This window comes from Staurois parvus, unplaced genomic scaffold (assembly GCF_062004578.1).
Source record: "Staurois parvus isolate SC_StPar_1 unplaced genomic scaffold, SC_StPar_1.0 ptg000019l, whole genome shotgun sequence".
NCBI classification, from domain to species: domain Eukaryota; kingdom Metazoa; phylum Chordata; class Amphibia; order Anura; family Ranidae; genus Staurois; species Staurois parvus.
This window is the reverse complement of record NW_028317815.1, coordinates 24,694,866-24,710,277: the sequence shown is the minus strand read 5'-3', so window position 1 is coordinate 24,710,277 and position 15,412 is coordinate 24,694,866. Positions and strand designations below refer to the sequence as shown.

Genomic DNA, 15,412 nt, shown 5'->3' with positions numbered 1-15,412 from the left:
TCAGACTAAATCACTATATAGCTGACAGCTCATTAATCCCTCCTTGAACTTTGATCTTCTATGCTTCTCACACAAAAAACTACACTTAGCTTTAACCTATGATAACTGTGTTGCTATCAGAGAAATATATACATGTTTTTTTTAAGGAGGAGCAACTGCTAAAGATTATAAGTGTAATACAGAATACAGTACATGCTATGGGGGCATATATAAAGACTTTTTACTTGGTGTGCTTTACAACAAAGAGACTACTGATAATTCAACACGTAAAGAAGTTTGATGTTACTATTGAAAACTGTATGAATAACTGAAAAATGGAAATACTAATTAATGGTTTATTCCTTAGGTCTATATTACAGCAGTTATTCTGGAGTCTTACCTTACCGCACTTTAATGAGGCTGGTATGTTTAAATAATGATATATGCCTCTTTTTTGCTTTATAAAGAATTCATGTGCAAACACTTAAAGCCCAACTCTGGGCTTCCCTCTTCTCAAAGAACACTCCCCTTGAGTCAGGGATGCAAAGACCAGTATTATCTGATGACTGCTCTCTCTATTATTGCACTTTGAGTGCAGGGCACTGTAGAACCCCCCCCCCCCCCAACCCAAAAATAAATGTATGACTCCCTTTGCTCACAGTATGTTCTCATTCTTAGTTGAATGATGCCCAGCAACACTGTGGAGGGCAGTACTGGAGAGATGTTGAGTATTGCAGCAGGTGTTACTTTTTTATTTCACTTGTGTATGGGGTTCCCTTGAAATAAAAATGTATTCCAAAGTTGGGCTTTGTGTATTATCGAGTCATTGCCTATATTAGTATTAATATAAGTAATTTATTTATTTTATGTATTCAAAAAAACAGCTTCTTTATTGAACATTAATATTATTGCCTTAATCGGAGGAAAAGCAGATAAAGCATGGACATAGATGTACAGCAATTATAATGGAATTATGCGCTCATTATTTATTGATGACTGCAGTAGTATTTACTTCCCATCATATTTCCCCGTTTTCATTTTCACAATAATCTATGATAGATAGTGGGATTTTGTTCAGGGTTTTTGTGTTTAGGTGAAGGTAGATGCATTAGAATTATAACAAACGTGGTCTATCTGTTACTGTTCAGAGGTTACCATCTGTAAAAGCATGAGGAAAAGTACTTTGAATACCGTTTTTATCTTGCTGCTTTGCCATACAATATTACTTTTATAAGACATGCAGTCTTAAACTTTGAAGTAAGATATTTTACTTTATTTTTCTTGTGGTTATTGTTTATAATTAGTTTTGCAGATTTTTAAAGAATTAACCTACAGTAGTTGCTACCAATATAACTCATGAGCCATTTTGATCACATTGCCCAAAACTCAGTACTCATTCATTGTGATTAGAGATGAGCGAATCGAACCAGGCGAAGTGGAATTCGATTCGAATTTCAGGAAAAATTCGATTCGCGTTGAATCCGAATATTAGCCTACTTCGGGTGCGCGAATCGGATTTTTCCCGATCAGCCGGCAAAAGTGTCCCTGCAGAGAGCTCCGCTATTTCTGACAGTTCTCTGACAGTTCCTTCACATGTACAGCGGTTGAAACATTGTATCTATTTGTTTTCATTTAGGATACAGATGTTTTTATTCGGAAACAGATACAATGTTTCAACCGCTGTAAATGTGAAAGTCAGAGAACTGTCAGAAATAGAGGAACTCTGCAGATACACTTTTTGCCGGTTTGGAATTATTCTTATTTTCATCCTACTTCTTCTTCTTCTTCTTCATCCTCAGAAGAAGAAGAAGAGGATGAGGATGAAGAAGAAGAAGAAGAAGAAGAAGTAGGATGAAAATAAGAAGAATTCCAAGCCGGCAAAAAGTGTATCTGCAGAGCTCCTCTAAGTGTATCTGCAGAATAGAGGAGCTCTGCAGATACACTTTTTGCCGGCTTCGAATTCTTCTTATTTTCATCCTACTTCTTCTTCTTCTTCCTCTTCATCCTCATCCTCTTCTTCTTCTTCTGAGGATGAGGATGAAGAAGAAGAAGAAGAAGTAGGATGAAAATAAGAAGAATTCCAAGCCGGCAAAAAGTGTATCTGCAGAGCTCCTCTATTCTGCAGATACACTTAGAGGAGCTCTGCAGATACACTTTTTGCCGGCTTGGAATTCTTCTTATTTTCATCCTACTTCTTCTTCTTCTTCTTCCTCTTCATCCTCATCCTCTTCTTCTTCTTGTGAGGATGAGGATGAAGAAGAAGAAGAAGTAGGATGAAAATAAGAAGAATTCCAAGCCGGCAAAAAGTGTATCTGCAGAGCTCCTCTATTCTGCAGATACACTTAGAGGAGCTCTGCAGATACACTTTTTGCCGGCTTGGAATTCTTCTTATTTTCATCCTACTTCTTCTTCTTCATCCTCATCCTCAGAAGAAGATGAAGAAGAAGAAGAAGAAGTAGGATGAAAATAAGAAGAATTCCAAGCCGGCAAAAAGTGTATCTGCAGAGCTCCGCTAAGTGTATCTGCAGAGCTCCGCTATTTCTGACAGTTCTGTGACATTCCCTCCATACAGCGGTTGAAACATTGTATCTATTTGTTTCCATTTATGGAAACAAATAGATACAATGTTTCAACCGCTGTATGGAGGGAATGTCACAGAACTGTCAGAAATAGCCTATTTCTGACAGTTCTGTGACATTCACTCCATACAGCGGTTGAAACATTGTATCTATAAATGGAAACAAATAGATACAATGTTTCAACCGCTGTATGGAGGGAATGTCACAGAACTGTCAGAAATAGTGGAGCTCTGCAGATACACTTAGCGGAGCTCTGCAGATAGATACAGCGGTTGAAACATAGGCTATGTTTCAACCGCTGTATGGAGTGAATGTCAGAGAACTGTCAGAAATAGGCTATTTCTGACAGTTCTGTGACATTCCCTCCATACAGCGGTTGAAACCGCTGTATGGAGTGAATGTCACAGAACTGTCAGAAATAGGCTATTTCTGACAGTTCTGTGACATTCCCTCCATACAGCGGTTGAAACATTGTATCTATTTGTTTCCATTTATGGAAACAAATAGATACAATGTTTCAACCGCTGTATGGAGGGAATGTCACAGAACTGTCAGAAATAGGCTATTTCTGACAGTTCTGTGACATTCCCTCCATACAGCGGTTGAAACATTGTATCTATTTTGTTTCCTTCTCCTTCTTCTCATCCTTCTCCTTCTCCTTCTTCTCATCCTTCTCCTTCTCATCCTTCTTCTCATCCTTCTCCTTCTTCTCATCCTTCTCCTTCTTCTCATCCTTCTTCTCATCCTTCTCCTCCTTCTCATCCTTCTCCTTCTCCTTCTTCTCATCCTTCTCCTTCTTCTCATCCTTCTCCTTCTCCTTCTTCTCATCCTTCTCCTTCTCCTTCTTCTCATCCTTCTCCTTCTTCTCATCCTTCTCCTTCTCCTTCTTCTCATCCTTCTCCTTCTCCTTCTTCTCATCCTTCTCCATCTTCTCATCCTTCTCCTTCTCCTTCTTCTCATCCTTCTCCTTCTCCTTCTCCTTCTTCTCATCCTTCTCCTGCTTCTCATCCTTCTTCTCATCCTTCTCCTTCTTCTCATCCTTCTTCTCATCCTTCTCCTTCTTCTCATCCTTCTCCTTCTTCTCATCCTTCTTCTTCTTCTCATCCTTCTCCTTCTTCTCATCCTTCTCCTTCTCCTTCTTCTCATCCTTCTCCTTCTTCTCATCCTTCTCCTTCTTCTCATCCTTCTCCTTCTCCTTCTTCTCATCCTTCTCCATCTTCTCATCCTTCTCCTTCTTCTCATCCTTCTCCTTCTTCTCATCCTTCTCCTTCTCCTCATCCTTCTCCTTCTCCTTCTTCTCATCCTTCTCCTTCTTCTCATCCTTCTTCTCATCCTTCTCCTTCTTCTCATCCTTCTTCTCATCCTTCTCCTTCTTCTCATCCTTCTCCTTCTTCTCATCCTTCTTCTTCTTCTCATCCTTCTTCTTCTTCTCATCCTTCTTCTTCTTCTCATCCTTCTCCTTCTTCTCATCCTTCTCCTTCTTCTCATCCTTCTTCTCATCCTTCTCCTTCTTCTCATCCTTCTTCTCATCCTTCTCCTTCTTCTCATCCTTCTCCTTCTCCTTCTTCTCATCCTTCTCCTTCTCCTTCTTCTCATCCTTCTCCTTCTCCTTCTTCTCATCCTTCTCCTTCTTCTCATCCTTCTCCTTCTCCTTCTTCTCATCCTTCTCCTTCTCCATCTTCTCATCCTTCTCCTTCTCCTTCTTCTCATCCTTCTCCTTCTCCTTCTTCTCATCCTTCTCCTTCTTCTCATCCTTCTCCTTCTCCTTCTTTTCATCCTTCTCCTTCTCCTTCTTCTCATCCTTCTCCTTCTTCTTCCTCATCTCCAAGGGCATTTAAATTAAAGGTACAGTGTTCTGCACTAATTTAAAGGCTCTCTGAAGCCTAGAAACCCTTTTAATAAGTTAAATTCGTAGCGAATTAATTCGCATCGAATCGAATTTCTTCCTCAAATTTGGCGAATCAGCCGAATCGAATTTTTGAATAATTCGCTCATCTCTAATTGTGATCAAATCTCTTTTTAAGCATTTACAGGTGAAACTCAAAAAATTAGAATATCGTGCAAAAGTTCTTTTATTTCAGTAATGCAACTTAAAAGGTGAAACTAATATAGGAGATAGACTCATTACATCCAAAGCAAGATAGTTCAAGCTGTGATTTGTCATAATTGTGATGATTATGGCTTACAGCTCATGAAAACCCCAAATCCACAATCTCAGAAAATTAGAATATTGTGAAAAGGTGCAATATTCTAGGCTCCAAGTGTCCCACTGTAATCAGCTAATTAAGCCATAACACCTGCAAAGGGTTCCTGAGCCTTTAAATGGTCTCTCAGTCTGGTTCAGTAGGAATCAGAATCATGGGAAAGACTGCTGTCCTGACAGTTGTGCAGAAAACCATCATTGACACCCTCCATAAGGAGGGAAAGCCTCAAAAGGTAATTGCAAAAGAAGTTGGATGTTCCCAAAGTGCTGTATCAAAACACATTAATAGAAAGTTATGTGGAAGGGAAAAGTGTGGAAGAAAAAGGTGCACAAGCAGCAGGGATGACTGCAGCCTGGAGAGGATTGTCAGGAAAAGGCCATTCAATAGTGTTGGGGACTTTTACAAGGAGTGGACTGAGGCTGGAGTCAGTGCATCAAGAGCCACCACACACAGATCGATCCTGGACATGGGCTACAAATGTCGTATTCCTCTTGTCAAGCCGCTCCTGAACAACAAACAACGTCAGAATCTTCTTACCTGGGCTAAAGAAAAACAGACCTGGTTTGTTGCTCAGTGGTCCAAAGTCCTCTTTCCTGATGAGAGCAACTTTTGCATCTCATTTGGAAACCAAGGACCCAGAGTATGGAGGAAGATTGGAAAGGAACACACTGCAAGATGCTTGAAGTCCAGTGTGAAGTTTCCACAGTCTGTGTTGATTTGGGGAGCCATGTCATCTGCTGGTGTTGGTCCACTGTGCTTCATTAAGTCCAGGGTCAACGCAGCTGTCTACCAGGAGATTTTGGAGCACTTCATGCTTCCTTACACAGACGAGCTTTATGGGGATGCTGACTTCATTTTCCAGCAGGACTTGGCACCTGCCCACACTGCCAAAAGCACCAAAACCTGGTTCAATGACCGTGGGATTACTGTGCTTGATTGGCCAGCAAACTCGCCAGACCTGAACCCCATAGAGAATCTATGGGGCATTGCCAAGAGAAAGATGAGAGACATGAGACCGAACAATGCAGAAGAGCTGAAGGCAGCTATTGAAGCATCCTGGTCTTCCATAACACCTCAGCAGTGCCACAGGCTGATAGCTTCCATGCCACACCGCATTGAGGCAGTAATTGCTGCAAAAGGGGTCCAAACCAAGTACTGCGTACATATGCATGCTTATACTTTTCAGAGGTCCGATATTGTTCTATGTACAATCCTTGTTTTATTGATTGCATGTAATATTCTAATTTTCTGAGATTGTGGATTTGGGGTTTTCATGAGCTGTAAGCCATAATTATCACAATTATGACAAATCACGGCTTGAACTATCTTGCTTTGCATGTAATGAGTCTATCTCATATATTAGTTTCACCTTTTAAGTTGCATTACTGAAATAAATGAACTTTTGCACGATATTCTAATTTTTAGAGTTTCGCCTGTAGATAGCATGTGATATTTCTGTCTGTCTTCTGTTACAAACACATAGGGGCTGATTTCCTAAAAGCAAGGAAACAAAAAAAATTAGCTTTACCTCATTTACTAAGCTATGGGAAAATTCCCTTGCACAGTGAATAGCCCATTTACTTTTAGTAAATCAACCCCATATTGTGCATTTGTACAGTTAAAGAATTAAAATGACACTTCATTTTTCCTGTTATACTTCAATAAAACAAAAAGTGCAATACAATTTAGCATTACAGGAAATCAAAGCAGCTGTTAAGTGGAATTTCGAAAAGAACATGCTGAAATGTGATGAAACTGATGTGTTCTTACAAAGCTCCATATCTGTAATGTATTGAACTATATCCTTGAAGCAATGTGTAACAATATAACTTGGCTTTAGTAAGTGACCTAAGGGAAACTACTGCTGAAGACAACCAAGCCAAAGGCAACAACATGTAGAACACAGTGCAGCCACACTTGTTAAAAAAAAAGCCTGCAGATAGCAAATACATTTCACGAGTCATATACAGTATACAGTATATATTATATATACTTTTATACCTCTATATAACTATGCATTTTATATATACAGTTTTACCTTTTTTTCATACTATGTGGCCCTCAGATTTTACCATGGTGTTTACCATTACTATTACATATACATTTTATATAGCACTTTACAGAATATAACGATTTATTGGCAAATGTCTCTTCACCTTATCTATATACAATCTGCTGATTTCAAAAACATTAATATTATTTTCCCTTTTACCAAAAGTCCTTAAACGTTATTACTTTACTTATCTCTTACTATTACTTACTTTACCTATTACTCTTGTCTTTCAGCTGAATTTGATGATGATGACTTTTCATCCATCATGTCGAAGCAAAGCTGTATCACTGAACAAACCCAATATTTTTTTGAAAATGAGAACAGATCTTTTAGTGGGTATTTAGACTGTGTCAACTGCACAAGGTAATCTTTTTTGGTCAGGAAAAGGATACTGCGACCTGTTATATTGCATTTAGCGCCACCCAAAGTAGAGGCACCACTCAAAGTAAAGGTATCGCTATGTCCCAGAGCATGGGGTGCAGGCTTGTCCTGATACCAATCCAGAGGGCTATTAAATGTAAAGAGGAAAGGATCACCATTACTCCCTACCAGCCCAGGTGAATAAATGATAAGGAGTGGCCTCAGCCCACATGTCTCCACCAAATCACACACCTTGATGGATATCGCATTTGGTAGGGTGAAATGCATCAGGGTGTGTGCTTTGGTGGAAACGTAGGCAGAGGCCACTCATTATCATTTATTCTCTGGGGCTGGTAGGGAGTAGTGGTGATCCTTTCCTTACGTTCACTAGCCCTCAAGAAAAGAATACTGTTATTCAATTCATTGCTGTTTTACCAACTTTACACTTCAGAGGTCATAAGACCTGGTCAACTGACCATGCATGTGTAATGTTTCAGTTATTGCCACATTGGAACCATGAAATAAGTTCTTCACTGTTTTGATAGCATCCAAACACTGGTAGTCAGCATGTCTCATGGGCTTGAAACTACAGCTTTGTACCTTTTTTTTAACTGTTTGTAACATTTTTACTTTGACTTTTATTTTCCAGAATCTACCATGTTGAAAAGCTTGCCAACACCAATTTGCTTTTCATAATAGTAGACAGTCATCGCACATGTGATGCTTGTGATCAGCAACCTCTTATACAAGCAGAACAGCGCTGTATCCTTTATTTTAAAATGAAAATTTTTAACTAAACCAAGAATGGAATGAATTTTTTGTCAAAGGGATATTACTATTTTGCCATAGTATCAGAACTGAAAATATTTTAAAAAATAGGTAGAGTAAAGTTGAACACCAGAGAGTTAGAAAAGCCACACAGCAATGCAGCTCTTTAATTATGAAAGGTATTTTTAAAATATAAGCAGAGTAATTACCTGCATTTGTCATGGTATAAGCTTCTTCCAGTCCCTGTACAGTGGAGCTTAGAGAGAGGGAAAAGCAGCATAAATTAGTCAGGCAGGAGTACTTCAGTGCAAGGAACATGCTATATGGAAATAAAATGGCTCCAACATAGGCATTTCATTTGTGTATTTACCTGTTTGTATGGAGTTCAACTTTAATGCTCTAATTCCCTGTTAAACATAAAAGTGACCTTAATGATGTTGAAATTCCTTTGCATTACTTATGTTTGATATAGCAATAGCCATTTGAAAAATGAATACTTTTTATTTGGGCTATTAAGTCCCTTTACGTTCAGTGATGACATTTTAAATTGCATGGTGTTTTCAATTAAATGCTTCACCTTAATGAAAAGTGTGTAAGTAGAGAATGTGTGCATTTTGATTACCAACAGGGAACAAATGGGGGCGCTAGCCTAGGTGTAGTAGATGAAAACAAGGTTTAATGGATAGAACTGCTAAATGGCTACTCACAAAGGTAGTAAATAGGAGAGGTATATAATAATATAAATGTCTGGGCCAGATGGTATTGTCCCAGAGTCAGCGGTTTGTGGTTTGCCACTCCTCAGTCAAGTATGTCTCATGAAACACATGGGAGGCCGGGCTGGAGGCGACATCCAATGGGGGGCCACAGGCTAACCAAGTTTCCTCCTGTGCATTCCACGCTGGTTACGGCTCACTTGGCTGATAGTTCCCTGGTCTGATACGGACCTGACTAGCCTCTGGTCTCTATGCAGCCATCCTCCTCAGCTGCTGACTCTGCCCCCCTCATGGCAGTAGCCTTTTAAACTTCATCATCCACTATTTCATCTACTTGTGAAATTTTATTGAAGATGTTTCTGTATTGCATTTCCTCAATTAACTACAGCTAATGGACCCGATCCATGTCTACTTGCTCAGAATCCAAGATACAGAAAAGGTCCCGATGTTTGCTTTGACCAAGATGAATTGGTAGGTCTTATTGTTGAACAAGAATTTAAATGAGACAAATCTTTAAGTAGCTTTTCCTTTTGTTATCACTTGCGGCTTCTATGGACTGTTTGATCAGTGTTAAACTTTTTATTTAAATAAAAAAAAAAAAAACATATTTGCAATATTTATACCCATTTAAAAAGTATTACCTTTATTATATTCTCATTTACTTTATGGCATGCTATGGAATGATTGTTAACATCAACAATACATTAAATATATCCATGTATTTTTGCGAACTTACGCTGCATGTGTCTTGCACCACTCTGCTACTTTTAACTGTCTTTTATAATTAAATTTAAATTCATGGCTGCATTATCTCAGCTCTGTAGCAAGCTACTTTCACACAATGTTTGAAAATACTGGTGGAAGAATATCAGACTTTTCATCTTCTTAGCCTTCTTTCTATTTTTTCAGCTTAAGCTTTATTTTTTTAAGGTGATAATGAAAAAGTCTAGCCAAATACACCTCTTGTTTGATCAACCATATAAGTGCTAAATATGTCATAGATGCACTACATGAAAGAAAGATGACTGGATATATGTTTGGGAAAAGTTTATAAATGTGTCAAAAAATGAGGAAGGGAAAAAAGGGTGCAGAACAAAGGTTTATTCTTGAACCAAGTGTTCGGCTATAGCCATAATAGCCCTCAAAGCTGCTGTGTGAATCAGGGAAAAGGAATGCAAATCCTTTCATCGATGAGTTTAATTTTCAACTTTTTTATCAGTAGATGGGGAGATTCAGTTTCTGTTATTCATCTATACCTTATTTAAATTTGATATTTATGTTTCTTGTCATAATTGTGTGAAAGTAACTTTTTTACTCATTAGCTCAAATATGCTCATCAGCAGTGGTTTAGAATTTTGAATCCATCCTAAATGTAGATTGTGAATCTTAATTCTAGGTGAATCATGTGAGCTCATGTAACTGCTTGCCAACTGCATGACATCTCATCTTGTGTGTCTTTTATTGTCTTTTTTTCTTCTGCTTGCAACTTTGCCTGTTATTAATAGGATGAGCCTTTGTGCACGCCAAGTGGTGCCACTGCCTTGATGTCTACTTCTATCTTCATTTTACTGCAAGTATTCTTGTGTTGATGAGTTATAGTCTTATCCTTTTTAGTTTTTTTTAATGTTTGCTAAAAAAAAATAAACCTGTTCTGAGGGAAACATTAAAGCTACCATTGCTATCCTATCCATCTGAAAATGATACTGGTCTGATATTGGTCTGGTGGTTGTGCCGATCCAGTGCTTTCAATACCTTCTGAGTCACTGACATAACATAAAAATATATATTTCCTTGGGTGCACGCCTGTTCAGGTTCAGTTACTCAGAAAGCTTTGATGCTAGAAGGGATCAGGAATTGTAGCCTGTAAATTTATATCAGTAAAACATCCCTTTAAATCAGGTCCTTATTTTCATAATAGTCAAGCTTTTCCTTTAAAAATATTACAACATTTGGAGAACATTGATATCTTCCACTCGGAATACAGATTTTGCTTGGACTACAGTGATTCCTTCTGGTAGATGTATATTTTTGGAGAGTTCAGGGCGATTCTTTATTTGCAGCAGATGACTACCTAGTCTCAGGCAACACAATTCCAAGGTAAGGTAAATAGATAAAACCTGATTATGGTGCAATCCAGAAAGGTCCTGCATATCTTTTCTGGCCAGTCACAATTGCCTTCATAGACATTGTGCAGGAATAGACTTACCTTGTTTCCATTTCAGAAACATCCTTGACAAGTAAGAGATAAGGTGGCTAATAAAGCCTAAAATGTCCATCTCTGGGGGAGTAATAATATTTGTGACAGTATACATTCTTTGTAAGGATTCTGCTATCTTTAAGTTTTAGTTTGAGTACCATGATAGGATAGTTGTTTCACTTAAATGTTTCTTCACACTGTAAACAAATTTCAATTGATGATTATGACACATCCCTTACCTTGCTTTATGTACTGTATCTTCCGACTTCTGCAGGATGGGAGCTGAGTCTCGAGAATCTACAAAAATACAGTATACATGGTTCACCTTGTACCAATATAGTGACCTTTCTAAGCAAATGTTTAACAGTCACCTAGCTTATCTACATTGATTCCTATGTTGCTATTCAGTAAATATGTCCATTAATAAGTTGTTGCCCAAGGCAGTTGTTTTATATATATATATATATATATATATATATATATATAAAAAACTATATAACTATATTGCCAAAAGTATTGGGACACCTGCCTTTACACACACATGAAATTAAATTGCATCCCATTCTTAGTTTGTAGGGTTCAATATTGAGTTGGCCCACCCTTTGCAGCTATAACAGCTTCAACTCTTTTGGGAAGGCTGTCCACAAGGTTTACAAGTGTGTCTATGAGAATGTTTGACCATTCTTCCAGAAGCGCATTTGTGAGGTCAGGCACTGATGTCGGATGAGAAGGCCTGGTTCAAAGTCTCCACTCTAATTCATCCCAGACGTGTTCTGTCGGGTTGTGGTCAGGACTCTGTTCAGGCCAGTCAAGTGGAGGTGATTGGAACACCTGAATCCAATGATTTGGAAGTGTGTCCCAATACTTTTGGCAATATAGTGTGTGTCTGTGTATATATATATATATATATATATATATATATATATATATATATATGTACTGTATATCCAAAAAAGGCACTCATGGGGCTTGCAAAGGATATGAGGATATCGACCAAAACTGCAGTGTTATTATTGTTGCTGTGTCAATGAAGTTTGGTTCATCTTTATCATGTACTGTATATCCATTCATTTTGGCAGTGAGCAGATATTTTTACAGCAATTATAAAATCACTGTAACTATTCAGATATGCTGGCCAAAATAAAGTGGCACGTACTGTATATTTCATAAACACATAAAACAAGGGTGGAACAGGTATTTCACTATTGTTTACAAGGGGAAAAATGTTAAACCAAGTGTCCTGCATATGTATTTATTCTGAAACTCTACAAATGATTAAAAGCTACAAAAAATACTGAATAATCTGTTTGTAAGTAAATTTTATTACAGCAGTGGTCCCTCTAAGAAGTGTCAAATTGTGTGTGCAAAAAAGTGTACTGCTTTTATAAAAGTAAAAAAAATATTGAGAAAATAAGTGAAAATCATGGTTGATGTACTGTACAATAAGAACTGGTCTAAGCTCTTACTGTATGGATGGTGGAGGGCAGACAGCAATAATTGTAGGTTTGACTGTAACTTTATTTAATCTAAGCATAACAATGTGCTAAAATGCAAGAGATGGGGGGGCGTGGTCTGCCGAGATCCAAGATGGTCGTGTGATACAGGAGCTCCTGCCAGCCAGAGACCTTGCATCGATATTAGCAGAGGAGTGGGTGAGACAGAGCCATTACATGATGGGGAAAGCGGACTGGTCTCCAGCTCCCGTTCCCGCTCTCCGTGGGCACATAACCCCCAGCAATCCAGACATATTTAGGAGCTGTTCAGCTCTCAGCAGAGGGACAGTCCACATGCAGCATCCCCCTCCCCCTCCTCCCTCCACTACAGCAACATGTGCTCAGAACACAGACACTGGGGCTGGCATGGAATCTGTCCTACAGCATGATCTCTCTTCAGACACTCATACACTTTCTTTAAGAGATCTGCAGGCAGTTGCAGCTGACATTAAAGCTACTTTTACCACAGCCCTCAGTGACCTAAAGGAAGACCTTCATTTGTTAAGTACAAGAATAGAGGAGGTGGAATTCACAAGCAGATCTAATGCTGATGCCATAGTGGAGATACAGCAGTTGTCAGTATCGCACACATCTCATATTCGTGATTTTTATAGACAGATTCTAGATCTGGATAATAGAGGTCGCAGACATAATATCAGATTGCGTGGCTTGCCTGAATCTGTGGAGCCGAGCGACATCCCCAAAACAGTAATTGCGATCTTCAGTGATCTGCTGGGCCGTCCACCTGCTGCACCCATTGATCTGGACCATGCACACAGAGCGCTTCGCTCCAGAGGCAGAGATTCTGACCCCCCAAGAGATGTGGTGTGTTGCTTGGTCAGCTTTCCAATCAAAGAAGACATTCTCAGAAGGGCCAGAGAAAGAAGACGCCTTTTATTTCAGGGTAATAAGATACACCTGTTCCAGGACCTCTCCTCCATAACCTTGCAACAAAGGCAAGAACTTCGCCCCCTGCTGGACACACTTCGCTCTCATAACATACCATACAGGTGGCGATTTCCATTCTGTCTCTCCGCTCAAGCTCAGGGGCGCACAGCCTACCTGCGAGTTCCAGAGGATCTCCCCAGCTTCTGTTCCGCACTGGACATTCTTCTAGTTGAGCTTCCAGATTGTTACAGATCTTTGTGTCTTCCAAATGCTACTGAATCTGGTCGAGTACCAAGTGACATGGATTGGCAAGGCCCCCATCTCTGCCGCCGCCAATCGTTCCCTTCCACTCCTCCGAGACTTCCTGCTAGAGGCTTCATCACCAACAACAGCCCGACGGCCTCTCCTGCACATTGCAGACCCCGCCATGATGCCTAAAGGCCTTTCTTCGATCTTTTCCCTAGCTTTCTCTCATCAGCAATACTTATCCAGATTATGATCTTACCGGATCCCTCTCATCCGACTCCAGGACCATGCCGGTAGCACCTCGGGTCCTGTTTAGCCCCTTAACTGGACACCTTCACCCTTACATTTTCTGCTCTCTAACCCATCCGCCCTGGTCCAGGTCTTTTGATGCCCCTGCAGATGTTGCCAAATTCGCCTCATCGATCATGAAGACCTTTTCCCTCTCCGTCTCAGCTTCTTCAGTGGACAGCCAGTCCTGATGTACCTCCGCAGGCACCCTCCATGTCACTGGCCTTTTAATTGCTGCATTTTCACTACCTCTGATGGAAGCCTGGGGGATGGTCCTACAGTCTTTCTCTAGCTCTGTATGTAATGTATATGCTGATTTGTCCGCTGCATAGAGTCTCTGGAGAGTATGGATCTCCGGACCCTCTATACCCTGTTTGGTTGTATGGCCTCCCAGGGGTCTTTTGATGATCTTGCAGTGGTCAGAGGTGAATTCCATGCCCTCCATTACATATTGTCTGTATTTCCCTGACCATGATCCCTACTGTTCTTCATTAGTTTACTGTGAGAGGTTTCATACTCCAGCTCGCCTTTATACCTTTTCCAGGGGTGGTGTGGGATGGTGGGGGGAGACTGGGTTGGGGGGAGGAGGGAATTTGGGGCTGTCATTTCCATACTATTATTATGTTACATATCTGTTTGAAATCAAGTATCACCTCGTTACACTCTCCAGGTGTTGTTTCCTGCGGAGTCCGGCCCCCTCCTTCACCTCATGTCATAACACCCATCTAAACCACATTTACTGCTTACAGGTTTTGAAACCATCATTTGGAGTTTCTGCTGAGCTCCCCCCCCCCGTCCCGTCCTCTTCCCTATCCCCTTGCCTAGCTACCGCTATTTTTTCTTTTTAGACACGAGGTGCTACTTGATTTTTAGAATGTCGTGGAGCCCTGCGGGAGCAGGGTGGGAGATGGATGGTTTGAGTTTTTGAGAGGGAGTCAGGAAGAGAAGAGTTGGGACAGATGAGAGCAGGGGTGGACTGACAAATCATGGGGCCCCTGGGCAATAGGGTGTCATGGAGCCCCTGTGTCCTTGCCCAAACTCAAAAAAGCCTATGAAAAAGGTACCAGGGGCATCTCATGGGGCCCCCTACTGAACCCAGGCCCTCGGGCAGTGCCCAAGTTTCCAAATGGTCAGTCCGCCCCTGGATGAGAGATACCTTTGGGTTCCAAAAAGAAATGGTGCACTATGTCTCATTTTTCCCAATTGTTTCCTTTGATGGTTGCTTTTTTTTTTTGTTGAATGGTTGCCCTGCTGTTTCTGTGATGTTGCATTGTTTTTGCCATAAACAGATTATGATACGATTTGCTTTTCATCTTAATGATATGCAGGTTTTCCATCTGGCTTTCACTGATGTTTTATTTTCAGCATGGACTCGCACACTGGCCCTACCACGGCACACCTACAATACCACAACTCTGCCCATGACTTTAGAATCATGCTACGACTGCATTCCAATTAGATGTGCATTTTCTCATTTCCCTACATACAATGCTTCCACCACTATACGCCCTAATGATATATATTCGGTTTCCTTGCCCTCATGACATTTATTACATTTTCCTTCTGATATCCCTAAGCTTGTTGCTGCGTCTTACCTCACCCATTATGTCGGATGATGGCGGTTGTGCCCCCATCTATATCTTC

At 40.2% G+C, this 15,412-nt stretch overlaps 1 protein-coding gene across 5 annotated transcripts in view; it reads left to right on the top strand.

Annotated features, from left to right (window-relative positions):
* Nucleotides 1-15,412, top strand: part of CACNA2D1 (calcium voltage-gated channel auxiliary subunit alpha2delta 1) — an 857,854-nt gene that overhangs the window by 805,735 nt on the left and 36,707 nt on the right. For all 5 annotated transcript variants that reach the window (XM_089685880.1, XM_089685888.1, XM_089685869.1 and 2 more), the window contains 4 exons: nt 347-402; nt 7,049-7,178; nt 7,825-7,937; nt 9,045-9,127. In XM_089685880.1, the coding sequence (XP_089542006.1) occupies nt 347-402; nt 7,049-7,178; nt 7,825-7,937; nt 9,045-9,127 (382 nt within the window). The remainder of the gene's footprint in view (nt 1-346; nt 403-7,048; nt 7,179-7,824; nt 7,938-9,044; nt 9,128-15,412) is intronic.